A 22,350-nucleotide genomic window follows, 5' to 3' on the forward strand; every position below is an offset into this window, starting at 1 on the left:
GGAGGGAGCGGGGATCGAACCGCCAACCCTTGCGTCATTGGCCGACCCGCTCTACCTCCTGAGCTAAAGCCGCCCCACAGTGTTGAGGTGAGTTACCGATCAGCTTTAGAAGTGCTTTTTTTGCGGAGTATCGTTTTACTCTCCAAAGCTCTCGAGATGATGCTACAAGGCCGGAGATAAGTGTCTCAGGAAATGAAAGGGGGGTTTCTTTTATTCCACTGGCACGGATCTCGTTTACAAGTACCATCTAGTTTCCATTTCTTTTCCATCTCCTTCTCTCCATCTGGTTATTTACCCAGGAAAGGTTACCTGAGCGCCGCTGCTGCCACCACCACCACATGCTATGTTCTTACCCACACGCCTCACTCACATTACAACAGATTCACACCTGATAACTGTTCAGGACCATTTCAAGCCGCTGGGTAACCGAGCACCTCCGCTGGAACAACTGGGGCGCGTCTTAATTAAGGGGAAACCTGACAGAGGTTGCTTGAGAAAAAGCAGAGAATTACTCATTCACGTCTCCTGCCAAGTCCGAGGGATTCAAACTGACGACTCTCGTGTAAAAAAAACACCACCCGGTATACATATATACTGTATATATATATATATATATATATATATATATATATATATATATATATATATATATATATATACAAAAAAGGGGGTAAAATATAAATGTCTGCAGCAGCTCTCTCACGCCCCTATAAAAAAGCTGGATAAACTATAAACTTCAGTCAACCACAAGACTTCAGTAGTATTAGACTAGAACAACTGAAACCGAATCATCTCCCTATATCATCTTATCACCATCTCTAACCAGGAACCATGTTCTCCAGGTACCCATAGAACCCATTCTCGTTCAGATATCTTGAGGTGAGAGGTCAAGGGGCTGTTTTTACCGTTATTTATCCCCCTTTGCGATGAGCTAACATGAACCTGGTTGGTACTAGTAGTAGCTGCCCTGGGTCTTCTAGTTTCACATGATATCAGGATCTTCACTCTAGTAGCTTTCAAATTGAGCCCGCTACAGCCTCTGAAAGACGGTAATGTCGGCCGACGACGTCCGCGATTAAAAAAATCGCACATAAACCAATCATAAAAAGGTGAGTAAACGCTACGTTGTAGTTGAAAGAGATAGAGAAATGGCGCTTTAAGTGCGTTTACCCCAGCCCCCCCCCCCCCCCAACCAACCCCACAGCCCTGGGTGACATCCTCAAACTGTTTTAGCCCCGAACGCTCGACTGTCCCTACTGTAGCTGAACGGTGGCGTACAAGATTCTCAGCAGCCGACCAAGACAGGCTTTTTGATTCACTACAAGGGGGGGGGGGGGGGGGGGGGGGAAGAGAAGAGTTCACTCCAACGAAAAACACACATGAGGGTCCGATACATGTCCAAGAGTTGAAAAAGGAAAGAAACAGATTTTAGGATATCGATGTTGATAATGATTCAAATGTCCCTCTCTCCGACCTCAGGAGAAGAGATGGGGGATGTACTGTACACGTGTGCGTGAAAGATTGTCAGAGGGTTGAAATGGTTGTGTGGCGACGTTCATGGCAGAAGGGGATGCAGGGATGTTGGATGGAGTTGTGAAATCCCAACAGAAATCTTGACAAGACGACAACCCGCCACAGAGCCCTGTAGCATCTCTACCCAAAAGCACAAAAAAAAAATATATATATAAAAAAGACAGAAAGGAGAGGAAAAGAAGGGAAAAAAGACTGGAGAGATTGAGAGAGGAAGACTGAACAAATGATGAGGGGGGGGGGGGGGGGGGGAGACAGCCGATCTCACCATCAAACAAACACTGGAGCTGGACTTCCTTTTCTGACAGACAGCGATGGAGAGGAAGGAGGAAAAACAAGGAGTCATCGAGGAAAATAAGGAACCAATCCAAGGTAGTATAAAAAAGAAAAGAAAAAGCAAAGCTGTCAATTTGATCCCACAAAGATAGAAAAACAAAAACAACCGCAGCAGCTGAAACAGGAACAGCGTGGAAGAGACGGGGACATTGAGAGGGACTCGCCATCCAGAAGAGCGGGGAAAATAATATGAATTAGCTGTAAAGCATCTATCTTTTATTTTGATTTGACATATGTATGCAAGGGTTTTGAAAGATGTATCCAGACTAAAATGATTGGTTGTGTATTTTATTGGTATTTTTGATTGTATCATTTGGATAGTGATGTAAGTGGGGACTTTATTTTCGGCCCTTGTTGATCATGGCACTTCACTGCATGCGTTGACACCGAGTCCGTGGAAACTAAACGAGACTCGCTGTGGAACAGAGAACATGCTGGTGTTAACACAAGATAAGCTCTAATACTATATATCCACAACCTGCTTCTCACTTTTAACTGCTAACTTGTATTACAAGCAAGATCAACCGGTGACGTTCTCCACAAGAAGCTCCATCGTGTCCTCTAAGCTGTCAGTAATCTGTGTAGGGCACGTTTCATAGACCTTGGAAGAGACTTGAACAAGTGAACACTGAAGCACATAGCTATAGTGCCTGCATCTGAAAACGTGAGTCAAGAATGACGAGGGGAGAGAAGAGAGGCTAGGAAAAGTAGGTTAGAGAGAAACGGAAAACTCAAATGATCATCGTATCATCATGGTGGCTCAGAAGACTTACCTTCACACCGTCCGACTTTTTGTTTAGTAAGCTTTTGCATGCTGGAAGACAGAGAGAGAGGAGAGATCGTGAGGACCAAGTCTGACAAGAAGCCATTTTTCAACAGAATTTGTCATTGGGTTCAACACTATCGGGCCGGACACACTAAAGGCAAAAAGACGGTCAGGTAAACGTTCCCCCGTGTCTGGTTTGTAGCTGAGGTGTCCAGCTGATCACTGAGTTGAGACTTGATCCTAGGGGTGGACGTGGTAGGGAGCAGTTAAACTGAAGACATTTTTGAATTTTAGTCTTATTTTTCTTTGCCGAGCACTTTAAGCCCTTACTTTACGTTCATTATTTGCTCATGTCCTTCACCTGCCCTAAAAACAAGCCGTTAGCATTGTTTGTATTGCCCACTGAAATCATAAATCACAAGCTGACTTTCTGTAAGCAAATCCCACTGGTTTCAGCACTAATACACCAAACACATATTTCTCATTTGAGGTCAGGGGACCTCATTTTTCATTTGGGGTGCCAGTGCAGAAACCTCAACCTTGTGAAAAATGCCTGGTAGAAGGAGAAAAAAAAGACAAAAAAGAAAAGAGACAAATTCTATTTTCACTTCCTGCTTCAGCACTGTACCAGAGATTTTCATCCGCCATTTATTTTCCCATAGACATTTTGTAAAATGCTTATAAAACTAGTTTTACTGGTTCAAACCAAACGATACAGATATATTTAGAAACAGGAGAGATTGCATAACATTTCACTTGGACCAAAACGTTTTAAAAAAAAATGCGGGTTTGAGGAAAATATTTTTTCGATTGTTTTTTTTAAGTTTTGGTCCGAGTGAAATGTTCTATGGTCTCTCCCGATGATAGCGTTAGCTGAACCGTTTGGTTTGAACCAGTAAAACTCTTTTTATAAGCATTTTACCAAATGTCTATGGGGAAAATAAATTGCGGAAGAAGATCTCTGGTGCAGTGCTGAAGCAGGAAGTGACGTTCACTTTGCTTCTCTATATATGTTGAGGTGTCACTAAGCTAATTATCCCTGCAGGACAAAACCTCACCAGCAACAGAATGCTAGATCACCATTACCTGATTAAACCTATTGTAACTGCCACTGTGTGGAAACAGCCTGCATGTCCACATCGGCATAATATCATAATATGCATGCATGCACCTAAAAAACTGACCACACACCCAAAGACTTACAAGGAAATCACACACACTCACACACACACACACACACAGTACAGTACAAACAGGGAGACCGATAGACATTTGACATACACACACACACACACATACATGTACATATACTGTACATACATACATTAAAAAACACTCATATCAGTGTTAAAATCATGTTCCAGAGATCCACCCTTACCTTCCATTGAAAAAGGTGGAAGGAGGGCGATGAAGAAGGCAAGATAAAAAAGGTATATTTAATATTTAATATTTGTATCTGCATATCGTCACTGAAAACAACTGCAGGCAAAAAAAAAACGGTCTCAGGCGTATTTGTTGAAAGGCATTCTTCAGTCATTTTCACAGAGGTGGGTGGGTTCATGCAAAATGCTCGGCATGCAGCATCCACAGCAAACTCTATATCCCAGAGTGCATCTGTGCCAATTCTCTGCATCGTAGGGGGAGGTGGGGAAACCCGCTTCTGGCCTGGTGTCTGCTAAGTTTGGGCACCTCATCTCTGCAATGTCCAAACTCAAATCGTCACTTTCATGGGAGTCACAATCACAATCTGACACAAATCCTGTAAATGCAGGGACCCAGAATCAAGCTCAAAAACAAAAACGATCCGTTAATAACGACTGATCTGTGCATCCGTTTGTTTGACCAAATCTCGCTCGTCGTCGTAAGCATGGCCAGTGAGCGAGCGACTCGGGCTTGTGTCATGTGACATTCACTAGTAGTCATGTGACAGTCATGTGACATTCACTAGTAGGGTTTTTTTTTGTGTGCTTTTGGCCATTCACACGAAAACGACAGAGCAGGCAGGAAGAGGAGAGAGACAAATAAAGGAAGAAGGACAGATAACAGAGAGGCTCTGTGGTGCATCGCGTGCACCCAGCTTCCCATCATGCAGTCTGGCACACCGTGCGCTCACACACATGCTGGCTGGCTGCTGCTGCCAGAGCCATGCAGAGGGGGGAGGGTTTGCAGCGGGCCACGGGCAGGCATCGCCTGGGCGTCGGCCGAGTACAGAGGCAGGAAGTGTGTGGTGGAGGTAGGATGCTGACCCGTCTATTTCTACGTTTTGCAATATAAATGAGTTAAAGCTGTTATTAAGCTTGTTATTCTGCAGAGGGAAAGATATACAGCCACAGCAGTAGTTGTATTAATGCTGAGATGCTATGGAGAGGCAAAGTGAACGTCACTTCCTGCTTCAGCTTCAGATTTTCTTCCGCAATTTATCTTCCCATAGACATTTCGTAAAATGCTTACAAAAATAGTTCTACTTGGTCAAACCAAACAGTTCAGCTATATTTACAGGAGTCCGTAGAACATTTCACTCGGACCAAAACTTAGAAAAAAAAAACATTGAAAAAACATTTTCTTTAAACCTGCATTTTTGGGGGGTTTTGGTCCGAGTGAAATGTTATGCGATCTCTACTGTTTCTAAATATATCTGAACCGTCTGGTTTGAACAAGTAAAACTCTTTTTATAAGCATTTGACGAAATGTCTATGGGAAAATAAATGGCGGGTGAAAATCTCTGGTACAGTGCTGAAGCAGGAAGTGACGCTCCACTTTGGTTCTCTATTGGAGCTTGGCTAGGGTTAAGTGGGGTAGTTGCTGGTAGTCGGTCAGAGGGGCATGCTGGGTGTGGGTTAGTTAAATGGCCGGTGTGTCCGACACAGTAAGTTCTATAGCCGGCGTGTCTGACACATGAAGTGTGCAAAACACTCGGCCGACCAAGGAGAGCTCAGTTTATCATCAGACGACACAAAGCCGGACTGAAGGGTCGAGAGCCTCTGACAACCTAACTTCAGATCTTAGCGTGAGCCTGGAACTTGGCTTGACTTGTTCGTAGGCAAAGTGCACAGCAGGTGGATGGATGGGGTGGGGTGGTGGGGCGGTGGGGTGCAAGCGGCCCCCTGGCCACATGCCGACAGACGGAGGACGAGGTTGGCTAGTGCCAGGCTCCAGTGTGCCCCCTAGAGGACGTACCTTCCTGCGCCAGTGCGGCCGTGCTGGTGGTGGGGGCGGCAGGGCTGGTGTGCTGCCGTCCCACTATTGGACAGGAGAGGGATTCAAATTTGGAGGAGGAGGCGGGGCAAGAGCCAGAGCACCGCTAAAGCCTGAAGTCACTAAGTAGCACACGTCTCGATAACGATGACAGAATGTCAGGTTTCCTCGAGTCCAGTGACTTTGGGGGGGCAGTGCTGGGACCAGAATCATTTCCGAGCAAGCAGCCATCCTGCACCTGTGCCAGCCCCATGAGGTGCTTCCTTCAACCAATCACGACTCAATGTTGAAAACTGAAGTCACAGACATGTTTTTCTCTCTAGTGACACCTGGCTGCCTCTATATTAGCATGATGCTAAGCGCTGGATGGGAAATCCTCTACACCCTAAATTGCCCTCGCCTGAGATTCAGCTGCCTGAATCACTCATTTTATTTCCATAATCATATTCAACTTGATAATAATGTCAACAGTTTTACAGAAATCAATTGAGAGATCTGACTTGACTACCTTCCTCAGTCTAGATCAGTTCCCAAACTTTTTCTTTATGATATAAAAACATTTACCCCCCCCCCCTCCCCCCCAATGTGCCACAGCCTACCATCTTAGTTGTGAATGAATTATTAACTGCACTGTGATATATAAACTCTCAGTTGTCCAGTGTGTTTTATTGAAGAGAATAAATAAAATCAACTTCCAAAAAGATTTGATACAGTAGATTGCTTTCTGACATCTAACAACATTCTTGAATATATTTTCAGATGTAAAAAATGTATTTCAAATTGTGAACAGTGAACCGTGCAGCAACTTACATTTCCCCACTTTTACCAGCAGCCAGGAGAGAGAGAGAGAGAGAGAGAGAGAGAGAGAGAGAGAGAGGGGAATCAAGAGAACACAGAGGGAGAAAGGGTTAAAAATAGCAGGCATGTACTGTATGTGCCCCCCCCCCCCCACCCCCACCTGTCATTCCTCTGCTCCCCCACTAGGGGGCACGCCCCCCCAGTTTGGGAACCGCTGATCTGGTTCATTCTTGACCAATCACAGCAGCAAACAATTGGCTGTAATCCGCAAGAGCTGCTTTAGTTTACTTTGACATGGCAAACTATGTCAACACCGGCCAATAGCATTCATGCATTAGCTTGCTAGGCTACCATGCAGCGCACAAATTGGGTGTTCAATCAAAAGTTAGTCTGACTCAACGGCGGGGTATGAGCTCTGCTATTGGCTCCGACCATTTCAGTCTGCGCCAAGGGAAATCCCTTTCCGCTCCCTGCGTGTTATCGCTAGCTAGCTAGCAAGCTACATGCTGAAAATGTCAAGTTTTGACAAAGATTTGGATTGGATTGTGCAATAAAGCAGACCTGCTTGGTACTTTCGATGAAAGGCTGTGAAGATAACGGAGCATCCCCCACCAACCCCCTCGCGCTATATCCGAATAAGAGTGAGTTCAGCCAGACTCTCTCCCGAAACTAAGTGTGGAGTTCGTCTGGCAAGCGAGACTAATCAAAAATGCATGCTGCTTGGGCGACCAAACTGCTTCCTAGGAAGAAATCAGAGCCAGACCCCGAAAGTGCGAAATCAAAACTGTAGACACATTTGACGAGCAATTGTGTACACGAATAAAAATGCGCGGTTCAGGGAAATGGATCTATAGCAGAAAAGAATCCCATGATTCCCACAGTCCAGTCAGTCGATGCCAACATCACTGATCACAGACAAAGGTAGTGGAGCGACGGCAGTACTGATCGTTGGGACTCTGAGTTTGAGAAATAAAGTGATTTCCCATGTAGTATACAACCACTCAGTGGACCAAAGAAATCTGAGGGTTATAGTCTTCTTGAAAATAGGATTCATAGTTTCTGTAAAGTAAACGCACAATTAAAATACTTCCAGAAGATACGGTAATCGTTACGATTGAAAACATCATTGCTTGATGGCTGCATTATGGTCCCATTCCAGAATAGGAATTATCTGTGACATTTTAGGACTTCATTCAAAGAGTATCAACAGAACCGGGCCCTGACTATGGGCCAAATCAAATGAATGCTACCTGATTCTACAAGACTTGTGTGTGGTAAACATTGCTGCCATCGTTTCCTTCTCACCTGAAAAGTTCCTGGACACCAGCATTGTTGTAAGGATAGCTCCCTGGAAAGACACAACACTCAGGGTTAGATGGGTATGCGGTGCACACATACCTTGTGTGTGTGTGTGTGTGTGTGTGTGTGTGTGTGTGTGTGTGTGTGTGTGTGTGTGTGTGTGTGTGTGTGTGTGTGTGTGTGTGTGTGTGTGTGTGTGTGCGCGCATGTGAGTGAGTGTGTGCATGTGAGTGTGTGTGTGTGTGTGTGTGTGTGCATGTGAGTGTGTGTTTGTGTCCACACTCACTTTGAGTTTCCTCCTGGCGTTGAACTTGCGCAGGCATTCCACAGTCTCTTGACGATGCATCATGGACGCCACAGTAGAGCGTTGCTGGATGGAGGAGAGGAGAGGCAGCAACACATCAATATACACAACACATTAATATACACAACACATCAATGTATACCACACATCAATATATACACCACATCTACACATTAATATATACAACACTTGTATGCTTGTGCAGGGGCGAGATGAATGGGGTGACTGCTTTGTCTTCGTTGCATTCAACTCGAGCCTCAGATTCGGTTCTTCGATATATTTGCTTATACAAGCAGTACAGTACATGATAGCACTTTCAAAACTACAGTAAGGCTATTTGATGTGCTTGGGTAGATCTTTTCACATATTTTCCTGGAATGTAATGATGGTGTTTCAGTGTGTGTGAGTTACTGGCCACATTCTGCTGTCAAAGTATTCCCAAATCCCGGTAATGTGTGACTGCCTAAATAACATAGTGTAAGGTAGGAAGAACATGACAAAACGTGTTGATTAGCTGGTACAAGTGCCTCGAAAATGATATGGACACACAGTGTGTGTGTGTGTGTGTGTGTGTGTGTGTGTGTGTGTGTGTGTGTGTGTGTGTGTGTGTGTGCACGTGCACGTGCACGTGCATGAGAGGTGTGTGTATTAGGGCTGTGAATCTTCACTGGCCTCACGATTCGATTACGATTCAGAGGGCTACGATTCGATTCGATTACGATTATCGATGCATCTCGATGCATCTCGATGCATCTTAAATCGATGCATCACTTTTTTCCGCAATACATGATTTATTTTTTCTCATTTTCTTTTTTCTCACTGTGTGGCTACTTTTAAAATAAAAGTGCATTTGAAATTGCATTGTATTATGATCCATAATTAAAATAAACAACTGCATGTACTTCCATTATATTTTATTTGATTATAAAAATAATAATAATAATAATAATAATCGATTTTTGACATTTGTGAATCGATGCAGAACGTGCACGTCCGCATCGCGATGCATCTTATAATCGATTATTTTTGACACCCCTAGTGTGTATGTTGGTGCATGAGGTGTTTGTGTGCGTGTGTGTGCACGTGCATGAGAGGTGTGTGTGTATGTTGGTGCATGAGGTGTTTGTGTGCGTGTGTGTGCACGTGCACGTGCATGAGAGGTGTGTGTATGTTGGTGCATGAGGTGTGCGTGTGTGTGCGCGTGCATGAGAGGTGGGGGTGACTTACGCAGACCCAGGGGTGTTTGAGGGCCTGGTCAGAAGTGATCCTTTTGGCAGGGTTGATGGTCAGCATCTGGTTGATCAGATTCTTGGCCTCGGGGGTCACAGTGTCCCACTCTGGAGACGGAAACTGAGACAGAGACCGGAGGAGAGATGGACAAAGAGGGGCACGGGTTAGGAATGGGAGGGACCCTTGTTCTTGATCTGATTATCGCCGCTGGTTTGTGACTAGCAAGACTGTGCAACTGTTAGATTACTAGATGATTCCTAGGCTCGCACGCTGCGTGGGCTCGCTAGGCGGCCTCGCCCGTTAATATTTTCTTCAGCAATAGCTACAACAGCACTGTGTTAGCATGGCATTTTTTTGTTTGAACATTTTTTTAATGAGAATGGCAAATATCTGTATATTACAGTATTATTACAAATACGGTTACAGTATTACGTCAGACACCATCTCTTTTCTATAACGAACAAAAGACAAACATCAACACCATGTGACGGATAGGGGGACAAAAACAAAACAACAATAACAACAACAACTGAAAAACACAAAAAACGTCAAGTGTACGATATATGGATTGATCGATACAACAATACTAGTAATAACAGTAATAATAACAGAGAAAATAATAATAAAGAAAATATTGTTACATAAAGCCCCTAGCCCTCACCCCACCCACCCCAAAAAACGTGGATCCAACAATATGACAGAGAAACTTAAAAAATAAAGTAGTGTTCAACATCATTTCGTGTTTTTTTCCAGGTGCAGAATGAGAGGTTGCCAGATGGAGTCAAATAGATCTACTTGATCCTTTTTGATATATCTAATCCTCTCCACTTCAAGGGTACTGACAAGATCAGCAAGCCACATGTTCACGTTAGGACTGTCCTTAACCTTCCATAACATCAGTAAACATGTCTTTGCAGACATGAGGCATTAGTTAACAAATCGTCTGTGAGCTAATGAGAGATTATTTAAGGTCTCAGAAATATTAAAAATAATAGTTTGAGTCTGGCTCAATTGTTGAGTCAAGAACTTGAGAGATAATATCGAAAACGTTACACCAATATGTTTTAATCTTAGGACATTGTACTGTATGTAGCTGTGTGCAAGAGTGGCATTATCATCTTGACACCTATCGCATATAGAAGAGAAACTGAGGGGAACCATTTATTGAGCTTTTCTTTGGAAAAGTGCAATCTATGTACTATTTTGAATTGCATAAGGCAATGTCTAGAATTTATGGAGCATCCATGAATTTGGCTTAGGCTATCACTCCACTGTTCCTCTGTAATCTGGATATTTAGATCTCTTTCCCAAGTCTCCGCCCCTGTCATCCAATAGAGTTGTGTAAAGGATAGATACAAGGTGGGAAGTATATGGTGAGAAGTTAACAATGGATCTAAGTACAGAATCAGCTAAATTCTCGTATGATGGAATGTATTTATTGTATAAATTGTAAATTTAAGTGTATGTTTAATAAGGTACATGCTATTTAAGTGTATGTTTAATAAGGTACATGCTATTTGCACATGTATGTATAAAACATCGAATTTGGAATGTCTGAACACGTCTAACGTATTAGCACATGAGATGTGCACCTATGTGCAATGAATATGCCACTGTCGTATAAGCCACCGACTTGTCTTATTGCTTATTGATGCCTATTTCTTATTGCCTTATTGCTGTCTTATTGCTTATTGATGCCTATTTCTTATTGCCTATTACTTATTGCTTGTTGCCTATTTGTACTATGTCGTAAACGGAGTCCACTGCACAAGAATTTCACACGTGGTACTTGTACCATGGAGTGACAATAAAAATCTTGAATCTTGAATCTTGAATCTTGTATTTTCGAACATAATGTCTTATCTGATAGTATCTAAATAAGTTTGACTTGGGCAGTTTAAATTTGTCGACTAGCTGTTGAAATGAAGCAAAGCTCCTATCAAGGTATAGGTCTAGTAAAGTCTTGATTCCAACATTTTCCCAAGTCTTAAAAGCCGTGCCTATAGTGGAAGGGGCAAATGAAGGGTTACCATAGATTGGCATCAGGGGCGCTAAAGAGCTTAGGTTGGTGTGTTTGCTCAGCTGTTTCCAGATGTCAATCGATGCGTGTATTATTGCATTCCCCCGATACTTAGATCTGGGAAGTCTGGATGGGGCCCCAGGTTATATGGATGACAGACTTCTTTTTCTAATAACAGCCATTCAGGGGAGGCAGTGGATAGATGAAGGTAGAACATCAGCACTCGGACATTAGCTGCCCAGTAGTATCGGATGAGCATGGCATTTTTTTTGCTAACAGCATATATACAGTATATATATACGGTATATTAGGGGTGCACCGATCACGTTTTTTTGCCACCGATCACCGACTGTCGATGGCCTATGGGAAATATCTGCCCAACCGATCACCGATTACCGATCATGATATATAAACTCCTCAAAAAAGTTTTGAAACTTTATTTGGGTCGATTATTTCTCCCCTTTAATAATACCAATTGGTATTGTATTTTATATCGTTGGAAAGCCTGATTAGTGGTAGGGCTTTTTTTTTATTAAAAATATATATATATATATATATATATATATATATATATATATATATATATATATATATATATATATATATAAAGAAATATCGGCAATCAGCCGATCGCATATTTGAGGTCAAAATCGGCCAATACAGATTGCGTGCCGATCGAGCTGTGCACCCCTACTGCTGGGAACTTGTTTGAATTCCATTCTTAAAATAATATGTTGATTGTTTTTAAAATGCATTTGGTAACCTTTTATATATATATATATATATATATATATATATATATATATATATATATATATATATATATATATATATATACATATATATATATATATACATATATACATACATACATACATACATATATATATAATCTTCAAACATGAAAACATGAGACATGTCAGTTGTCAATTACTGCAGAAAATAAGACAAACTTAGCTTCAAGGTATTAGCATGATATTCAAGAATTGCACATTATCACAGGCGCTTGTCACAGTCACGCCATATCTATGCTCATATTATGCACATGCTCATTAGATGTGGTTGGTTTCAATTATGGAAATTAATACGAGTAATACATTCCAATCTCCCAAAGGAATATGACAAGATCTGATAAATAAGCCTATTGCTCTCGCAGAGTGCATCACTGTCTTCTGTGGTGCTGAAGATGAGAATGATGCAATATAAAGTAGTGAGCAATTAAAAAAGTGAAATTAAATTAAATCTCAAAATCACTTGCATGACAGAACTCCGTGTACGTTATTTGACAGGACTCGAATTGAGTTTTCAACAAAGGGCTCATCTCAAGGCCATGTGCCCCCCTCCCCCCCTTTCCATTTACATAAATAAGATTGGGTTACCAGTAGAAGTGCAGTTAATTGTGTAAATAAATAATAAGTCTTTGCCATATTCTTTGAGAGAAGAAGAGAGAGAGATACTCACATCGTAGGCACCAGCCTTGATTTGTTGGTACAGTTTGTGTTGGTCCTCATCCCAGAAGGGCGGGTAGCCCACCAACAAGATGTACAGGATCACACCTGACGTGCACACACCCCACAAAAACATTATGTGCCTATGCAAAGGGTATACGTACATAAGTACATGAGGACATAAGTAGATCCTCAAAATGTATTTTCAAAAGGGTCATCATCTTCAAATGTGAATATTTAAAAACATATGTGTGAAATAGCGTGTACACACGCACGCACACACACACACACACACACACACACACACACACACACACACACACGATGATAGATTGACTGACCACAAGCCCATATGTCCACCGGCTTTCCGTACGGGTCCTTTCTCAGCACCTCTGGGGACAGGTAGCCTGGAGTGCCTGCAAAACCTGTGAAAAATACACACACACGCACACACACACACACACACGCACACACACACACACACACACACACACACACACACACACACACACACACGCAGTGTCCTAGATTAGCCAAAATTTGCAGACATAAACTGGAAGTGAAGTCAGCATTCGCCAAAAACTGATGCTTATCTTGACCTCTAAGAAAATGCTTACACCTAAAGAAACCATTTTGCAGTTTCACACGTCCTTGCTGTTCGAGGACTAACAGCTAGTAGCTAGTAGGGGTGTCAAAAATATTATAAGATGCATCGCGATGCGGACGTGCACAATTCTGCATCGATTCACAAATGTCAAAAATCGATTACCGGTATATATATATATATATTTTTTTATAATCAAATAAAATATAATGGAAGTACATGCAGTTGTTTATTTTAATTATGGATCATAATACAATGCAATTCCAAATGCACTTTTATTTTAAAAGTAGCCACACAGTGAGAAAAAAGAAAGTGAGAAAAAAAAATCATGTATTGCAGAAAAAAGTGATGCATCGATTTAAGATGCATCGAGATGCATCGATAATCGTACTCGAATCGTAGCCCTCTGAATCGTAATCGAATCGAATCGTGAGGCCAGTGAAGATTCACAGCCCTAGTAGCTAGCAGAGTGTGTTCTCTTACCAAACCATGCCTGTTGGTCCCCCTGCACCTCAATGGCCAGGCCGAAGTCTGCAAGCTTCACTGCTGCTCCCTTCATCTTGCTGGCCAAGAGCAGGTTCTCTGGCTGCAACACACAAACACCCCCAAAATGCATTCAAAATACTGTTGAATTAGCACACAATATATTCACAGTGGAGTCCTACAGGCATAAGGCGCCACAATCGACAATCGGAAGTGACGAGCAAGCACATACCCCCCGGCACGCACGCACGTGCACACGCACGCACGCATGCACACACACACACACGCACACACACACACGCACACGCACACACACGCACGCACACACACACACACACACACACACACACACACAAAACTAATGTCCAATCTGCATGAGTGGACAAGCTGCAGGAGCATGATGACAAGCTAGTAATGAGGCTTGGTTTGGGTCAAGCAGGCTACAGGGCTTTCCCCAGAACGAGAGACCTTCTGAGTCAGCTGGCACAGGAGTTAACACAGCATCTCACCACTCGAGTAGCACTCGAAACCAGCTATTTGGAAGTCGGCGCCTTTACAAAGACCAGTACACAGGCGGTCACCACTCACTCACCACTTAGACAGTTTGGTAATAGAGCTACTTCTAATGGAGAATGTGTCTTGATAGAAAGCTGCAAATGGCCCTGGCATCGTCAGCCCTCGTCTGATCTTTTGCTGCTGGAAGAAGGAAGGCAGAAACGTAGACGGAGAGATCAGGAGAAACGGCGCTGAATGAGTGCTATCATGCAGCGACGGCCTCGAGGGACTTTCCTGAAGGCCACGTCGTTGTGAAAATATTATCTGTGTATCGGAACGATCGGATGAGATGAAGTTGAAAAGTGAGAACATTTTGTGCGTGCCCGCTCTTCTCGTGCACTGCTTCGCTTAACCAGCTGACCAGCTGACCAGCCAATCAGAGGGATTTCTCTCACTGACGGACAGACGGCGATTCAACTTAAAGTCCCTGGAAACCAAAATCCGCAAAAACGTTCTATGTTATTTAGGGTCTTATGTGAGTACCGTAAATTCCGGACTATAAGCCGCACCTGCAAAGTTGACTATTTTTTTCTTATATAAGCCGCACCGGACTATAAGCCGCGGGTGTTTTAATGTTTTTTTTTTTTTTTGTGTTTTAATGTTTAATTACCATATGTAAGGGTTCATGCACAGAGGGGATTGTCGGGAAAGAGATGGCTGTTTGAGGAAGCTCCCATTTATTAACATTTCAACAAAACAACATAACACAACACCACCTGTGTTGTTTTTTACAGTGCACACAGTGTCATACAGTGTCATACAGTGTGGTGAAAAGAGGGCAAGAGAGGAAATTAAAACTTATTATAGTTATATAGGATTTATAGTTAGAAAGAGTGCTAAAAAAGAGAGATTTTTTTTTTTTTTTTTGAAAAAATCCATAGATAAGCCGCACCGTTATATAAGCCGCAGGGGCCAAAAAAGCCCAAAAAACGGGAAAAAAGGTGCGGCTTATAGTCCGGAATTTACGGTAATTGTGTGGCTCAGAAATTATGATACATTACTTTCAACCCAAAGCCTTAAAATCGCCACTTTTCTACAAGGTCTGGATTTCCATTTCCTCATTGAAGAGAGCGGAGCGCGCGGTGCTAAAATGCAGGATCTTATCACGTCATAAGATTTAATCGAATCACACACACACACTGAGACACACACAGTAGCGCTGTGCACTCGCAGCGCAGCGGCGAGTGTGTTCGCCGAGCAACGCGCGAACACACACACACACACACACACCACACACACCATCTCTCTTTCCTTCTCTCTCTCCCCCGAGCAGACCGCAAACCGCATGACGCGGTTCGCGGTCTTAAAGGGATACACACACAAATGCTGCATCAGGTATCAATGGGCTAAAGGGATGAAGTGGGAAGCACTATTGACGACTACGACGTGTCGTCAAAGAGAATCATCAGCATCAGAGAGTTTATCATTGTATAATACCTATTAAAGACATGGCTGGCAGCCATAACGTGGCTATTAGAAAGGCAGTTGCCCGGTTGTTGAACAATCATCCGTTTCTTCCAAAACTTTGATTGAGTTCATGTAAGATTCTGATTTACATTGAAGGCCAGCCAATGAGAGGGCTTCAATAGACAGTATGCTGCAAGAGTGATTTCCTGACTGACAAAAAGCATGAATAATTTGTAAAGGAACCGAGGACTAGATCTGGTTTTTATTCTGAACTTCTGAAGTGAGCGTGTTTATCAAGCAAAGAGTTAAAAGTATTTACAAACAAGCTTGGTGCCAATTCCATCTCAAGAGTTTTTCTTCTTTTTTTCATGGATAAAGGCTTGTGCAACACATTGGACTGATTGGTAGACTGAGGAGAGGATGCTAGAATACAGAAGTGTGTGCATGCTCGCGCGTGTGTGTGTGTGTGTGTGTGTGTACGTGCGTGCTCGCGAGCGCGCGTGTGTGTGTACGTGCGTGCGTGCTCGCGCTTGCGTGTGTGTGTATGTGCGTGCTCGCGCTTGCGTGTGTGTGTGTGTGTGTGTACGTGCGTGCTCGTGCGTGTGTGTGTGTGTGTGCGTGCTTGTGCGTGTGTGTGTCTTGAGGGCAAGAGTCAATGCAGTGCTTAGCTGCCCTCGTGGCCTCGACAGCTTTGATGTATGCTGCAATGAACAAATGGATGGGATGTCTGACACTCATACCAAGTCTCTTTGTGCCGTGTCTGGTTTTCTCTCTCTCTCTCTCTCTCTCTCTCTCTCTCTCTCTCTCTCTCTCTAGCTCTCTCTATCTATCCATCCATCCCTCTCTCCTTAATCCTCAAAGCATAATTTAGCCATCAGCGAGAGCTGAGAGAGAGAGGGCGAGAGAGAGGAAAAAGGGGGAAATTGTGGAGGGACAGAGAAGTGGAGTTAACGGAGAAAAAGAGAGAGAGAGAGAGAGAGAGAGAGATACAAAGTGAGACAGATAGAGAGAGAGAGAGAGAGAGAGAGAGAGAGAGAGACAGATAGAGAGAGATAGATGGGAGGTGGCATAATGAGTCCCTACGCTGGCGCTGCAGCAGCCGGGTGACCTCACCCCACTGTTACCATGGCAACGCAGCCTCTGCCACCAGCCCACAGCACTCTGCCCGCCTCTCTCTCTCTGGTGCCGCTTGTTTTGTCTTCAGCCACTGGCCTTCCCAAGATGACACGATGTGTGTGTGTGTGTGTGTGTGTGTGTGTGTGTGTGTGTGTGTGTGTGTGTGTGTGTGTGTGTGTGTGTGTGTGTGTGAGTGAGTGAGTGAGTGAGTGTGAGAGAGAGAGAGAGAGAGAGAGAGAGAGAAGAGGTCACACCTCTCCATAACATACTTAGCACTTTGAGATTGAGATTGAGACGTCCATCTCTTTTTCAAGTGGGCCCTGCTCACACACACTCACACGTTCAGCTGACCAGTACGACCACAGTCTGATCTGCTGATCTGCCACTGAGCAGCTCCACTGGAGCGGTTGGGGTTAAGGGCCTTGCTCAAGGGCAACCACAGTGGTGGTAATGAGGGAGGGGCAAGCGTTGCTTTTTCACTCTCTCCCAGCAGCACCCAGATTTATCCTGCCGGGCACGGGAATTGAACCGATGACCTTTTTGGTCGCAACCTCGCTTCGCTAACCTTTAGGCCACCACTGCCTCAGTGTTTTCATGTCTCCAATAAAGATAGCGTTTGGCGTCGTTTGCACTAGTTCCACTTTTAGCTGCACGATCGTTTGAAAACCGCTGTACGTTCTTTGCTCTATCCCCAAGATGATTAGATAATTGTTGGGGGGGCGGGGCTAGATTTTGGGGGCGGGGGTAGATGAATTGCCATAATTACGATTGCCCTAATTACCTAATGCTGTGATGTCACTCCAGCAATGATGACATCATCTGGTGACATCATCACTGATGGCATCACTCACTGATGACATCATCATTGAGTGCTCGAGTGACATCACCAATTCTATACATAAGTGATATCATCAGTTATGAGAACACTGTGTTCCAGACCGGCGGGTGGTCTAACTCCCAGGGGGGTCTAATACCCCCGTTCAAGACAACTCGGACCGCCGGAAAAAATGGGTTTTCCGACCTGTAAAAAGTGAATTGAACGGTCGTTCAGGCCGGAATTACAGCTCGGAAATTCGGGTATCATCCAGAGCTCCGGGTTCTCCGAGTTGACGTCACAGCCACATCAAAATGGCAACTCGCATCGTTAATGATAATCACAGAATTATTATAAAGACGTTTGTTTGTTTTAACACACAATTTTGAGGTCTTAATGATGTAATGTTAAAGGGGCCATATTATGCATTTCTTCATTTTGTATCATATACTGTATATGTTGTTACAATCTTGGATGGTCATATTAAACATGGGCTAAGCTTCAAATAAATAGGTGAAGGTGTTTTAATGTTACCCCCATGAACCCCCCCTCCCCCCCATGAAGTCTCGTAGACGAGAGGACATGGATTTGTGCCGATTTGTGCGAGAACCACAGTTCCAGTGACGTCAGGTAGGACTTGTTACCATGGTGATGCCAACTTTGCCGAGCCGCGCGCGCCCTGCCCCTCCCTTCCCTGTTCTGACATTCCAGTAGACTGCCGCGACAGTAACTAACGCTGCTAGTTTCCACTCATCTCGGCCGTATCTGCCTTTCACTTCATTTGTGTTTATCAATCTGAGTATCTAGTAATTCCTGATAGAAGTCCTGGTTAAAAGCTGTAGCGGTAAGCAGTGTCTAGTCGTTTAAAGTCAAGTCAAGTCAAGTTTATTTGTATAGCACATTTCATACACAGAGGCAATTCAAAGTGCTTCACATAAAATGGTTGACAGGAAAAGAAAAGAAAAGAAAAGAAGAGAATAAAATGGACATTTAACAAAACTTTAAAAAAGAGTATAAAAAGTGCATTAAGCAACAGGCGCAGGCAGCAGTTGCAGAAAGAGCTAAAAACTTATAGAGGACTCATTGGGTTTGCATAGTAGCTGTCAGCAGTTAAAAGCGACGGTAAACATAAAAGTCTTTAGTCTATTTTTAAAAGTAAGTAAGGTTGGGGCAGATCTGAGGTCCAGCTAGCAGAAGCATAGTGGGTAAATGCAGCCTTCCCATGATTTGATTTGATCCTAGGGACAGTTAAAGTCAGTGAGTTTCTTCAGTCTTGGTGCTGGCTTTGTGCTGTGCGCTCGGCAGGACGAACTCCCCCGCTCTAATGTAACCACAATGGGAGATTTCTGCATTCTGGCCTCATTTCAATCTAGTATTAAACATACTATTGGTTCATGTTGGAATAAAAACACTGCTTGTATCGATAAATATGCACCGTTACTACTACAAAATGAAAAAAAAAAATCTGCATGTTCGGTTAGCATTGTTCGCTAGTAGGTAGCTACCATGCTAACGCGGGTTGCTATAGCAACAGTTTGGGTTTTCCCCCCGAGCGGGAGGTGCAGCGTGAACGCAAATCTGTCCGGGCCCACGGGTCCACTAGTCTAAATAGAAGTTTGAAAGAGGACGGTCCCGATATGCTCCACACCAAGTTCTGTGTGAATCAGATGAACAGCCTATAGGGGAGTAACGCTCTAGATGTGGAATGACCTAAGGAATCCAGTGGTTTGATTCTATGACGTACTGTACACGGTCCAGAAGTTACAGGCCCAAACTGTAAAGTAGCGTGTTATAGCGCCACTGTGAGGCCAAATGACACGGGCTTCGTTGCCTGAGCAGCAGTGGCTGAGACTTTGGACCTGGATCTGGCAGAAGTTGGGTGGCTGTAGCTCGTAGTGTTTGTGAGATCCAGATACTTTAGGGGCAGAAGAACAAATGGCAGAATAATTATCCTTACAAAAAACATCAGGGTTGCAGCAGCACCTGCCGTACCTGCACCCCTAATAATACGCGGAGGTCAAAGAGGATGTCTGCTAGGTTCAAAGTGCTGCTAGGTCAAAGTGCTGCTAGGTCAAAGTGCTGCTAGGTCAAAGTGCTGCTAGGTCAAAGTGCTGCTAGGTCAAAGTGCTGTGATGTCTGCTAGGTGAACAATCCTGCTGCCAGCCATCATCTCAACCCACCCACCCACCCGCTCGCTATTAATAGCAGCCAGTGTGCTTTCGTCACTGCCAGGCGGAGCGGGAGGGGGGGGGGGGGAGAGAGAGGAGGGGGGGGGGGAGGAGGGAGAGAGAGAAGGGGGGGGGGGGGAAGGAGGGAGGGGTGGGAGGGAGAGAGAGAAGGAGGGAGGGGTGGGAGGGAGAGAGAGAAGGAGGGGGGTGGGGGAGAAAGAGGAGGGAGGGGGGGAGAGAGAAGGAGGGAGGGGGGGGAGAGAGAAGGAGGGAGGGGGGGGCTGGAGAAGGAGGGAGAGGGGGGGAGAAAGAGGAGGGAGAGGGGGGGGGAGAGGAGGGAGGGGGGGAGAGAGAAGGAGGGAGAGGGGGGGAGAGAGAAGGAGGGAGAGGGGGGGGGGAGAAGGAGGGAGAAAAGGAGGGAGGGGGGGGGGGAGAGAGAAGGAGGGAGGGGGGAGGGAGAGAGAGAAGGAGGGAGGGGTGGGAGGGAGAGAGAGAAGGAGGGAGGGGTGGGAGGGAGAGAGAGGAGGGAGGGGGGGGAGAGAAGGAGGGAGGGGTGGGAGGGAGAGAGAGAAGGGGGGGGGGGAGAGAAGGAGGGAGGGGAGGGGGGGGGGAGAGAAGGAGGGAGGGGTGGGGGGGAGAGAGAAGGAGGGAGGGGTGGGGGGGAGAGAGAAGGAGGGAGGGGTGTGGGGGGAGAAAGAGAGGAGAGAGAGAAGGAGAGATGAGAAAAAGGGAGAGGGGTGTAAGATATAAATATAGAGGGAGATAGAGACAGAGAGGGGGGGGGAGGAGGACAGACAGGATGCAGGTGAGACAGACAGAGGAGGGATGATAATCACCTGAGACACACTTCTCTGAGGCTCATCCCATATGCTACCACCGTCACATCATGACGTGTGTGTGTGTGTGTGTGTGTGTGTGTGTGTGTGTGTGTGTGTGTGTGTGTGTGTGTGTGTGTGTGTGTGTGTGTGTGTGTGTGTATGTTTGTCTGCACGGATGGGCACGCGCCTGTGTGGCGGCCTATGACGTTATCGTGCGTTATCGTGCAAAAGTATGGTGATTTTGTGTGTGTGGATGATATATGTGCAAGTCTATGTATCGTCTGTGTGTGTGTGTGTGTGTGTGTGTGTGTGTGTGTGTGTGTGTGTGTGTGTGTGTGTGTGTGTGTGTGTGTGTGTGTGTGTCGGGCGGACGGGACGCGGAGGTCCTGTGACGTCGGCCCTGCGGGCGTTTGGTTGCCGTGGTTACGACGATGACTCACCTTGAGGTCCCTGTGCACGATGTCATGCTGGTGGATGTGACTGACACTCTCCAGGATCTGATTGATGCACTGGCTGCAGGAGACAGACGGGGACGAGGGACAGAGAGAGAGACACATCTGTCAGTCCACAGGCGTCATCGGACTAACTCAGGGTTCTTCCTACAAGGAACTTGTCAAGGACTTTCAGCCCCAATTACCCTCACAAGTCAAGGACCCAACATGGCGTAGGTTGAGACACAGACCAAGGTTCATTACTGCTACAACACTGAGGACTTTTTTATAATGAGAAGTATATATATATACTATATACTTTACAGAAGTTCACAGACAACAATCAAAATAACTTAAATTTGTATTCTTGCACAAATAAAAGCACTTTCAATGACCAATGTCTATTTATGTCTATTTTCCAAAACTCCCAAGCCTTTGACACGCACACCCCCCCCCCCCCCCAATTCACAAACTTTCAAGGATACCAAGGACCAGTGGGAACCCTGTGTTCTGTAACAATAAATGACCTTAACACTGTTCCACCATGTACAGTGCTGTACATATACCTATATATATATATACTGTCTATACATTATGACTTCGAGGAAACTAGGTTCCCACTGAATCCACAAGACTTGAACAGTAAAGTTAATATGAAGCACTCTGAAATCCAACAGATATATATGGATACAAGCCAACTTGTGCTCAACTCTGCCAAACTAGCTCCACTTTGAGAAGAACTCGGGAAGAACTGGGGAGCGAGAGAGACATTTTGAGACAGACCAAACAGACAGGAAGAGGAAGGGAGAGAAGACGGAATGAGAAGCAACCCAGACAAAGAAAGAAGGTGAGTCAGCAGGACGAGAGAGCAGGAGAAAGTAACAGGAAGTAGCTGGCATGCAATCACTGCGTTCATAGCGATAAGACACGGAGCGGCAATGTGGAGCCAACATGGCTGACCAATGACTATGTAGGTGTGGTGGAGAGGAGGACAGGTTCTGGTGGTGGAGAGGAGGACAGGTTCTGGT

At 44.7% G+C, this 22,350-nt stretch overlaps 1 protein-coding gene across 7 annotated transcripts in view; it reads right to left on the minus strand.

Annotated features, from left to right (window-relative positions):
• Window positions 1-22,350, minus strand: part of LOC310796253 (calcium/calmodulin-dependent protein kinase type II subunit gamma) — an 81,524-nt gene that overhangs the window by 17,272 nt on the left and 41,902 nt on the right. For all 7 annotated transcript variants that reach the window (XM_083658408.1, XM_083658405.1, XM_083658404.1 and 4 more), the window contains exons 6-13: window positions 21,332-21,404; window positions 14,014-14,116; window positions 13,268-13,351; window positions 12,940-13,034; window positions 9,456-9,578; window positions 8,211-8,294; window positions 7,931-7,973; window positions 2,640-2,680 (exon numbers count right to left, since the gene is read on the minus strand). In XM_083658408.1, the coding sequence (XP_083514534.1) occupies window positions 2,640-2,680; window positions 7,931-7,973; window positions 8,211-8,294; window positions 9,456-9,578; window positions 12,940-13,034; window positions 13,268-13,351; window positions 14,014-14,116; window positions 21,332-21,404 (646 nt within the window). The remainder of the gene's footprint in view (window positions 1-2,639; window positions 2,681-7,930; window positions 7,974-8,210; window positions 8,295-9,455; window positions 9,579-12,939; window positions 13,035-13,267; window positions 13,352-14,013; window positions 14,117-21,331; window positions 21,405-22,350) is intronic.

This window comes from Poromitra crassiceps (genome assembly GCF_964638095.1).
Source record: "Poromitra crassiceps genome assembly, chromosome: 22".
Classification (NCBI taxonomy): domain Eukaryota; kingdom Metazoa; phylum Chordata; class Actinopteri; order Beryciformes; family Melamphaidae; genus Poromitra; species Poromitra crassiceps.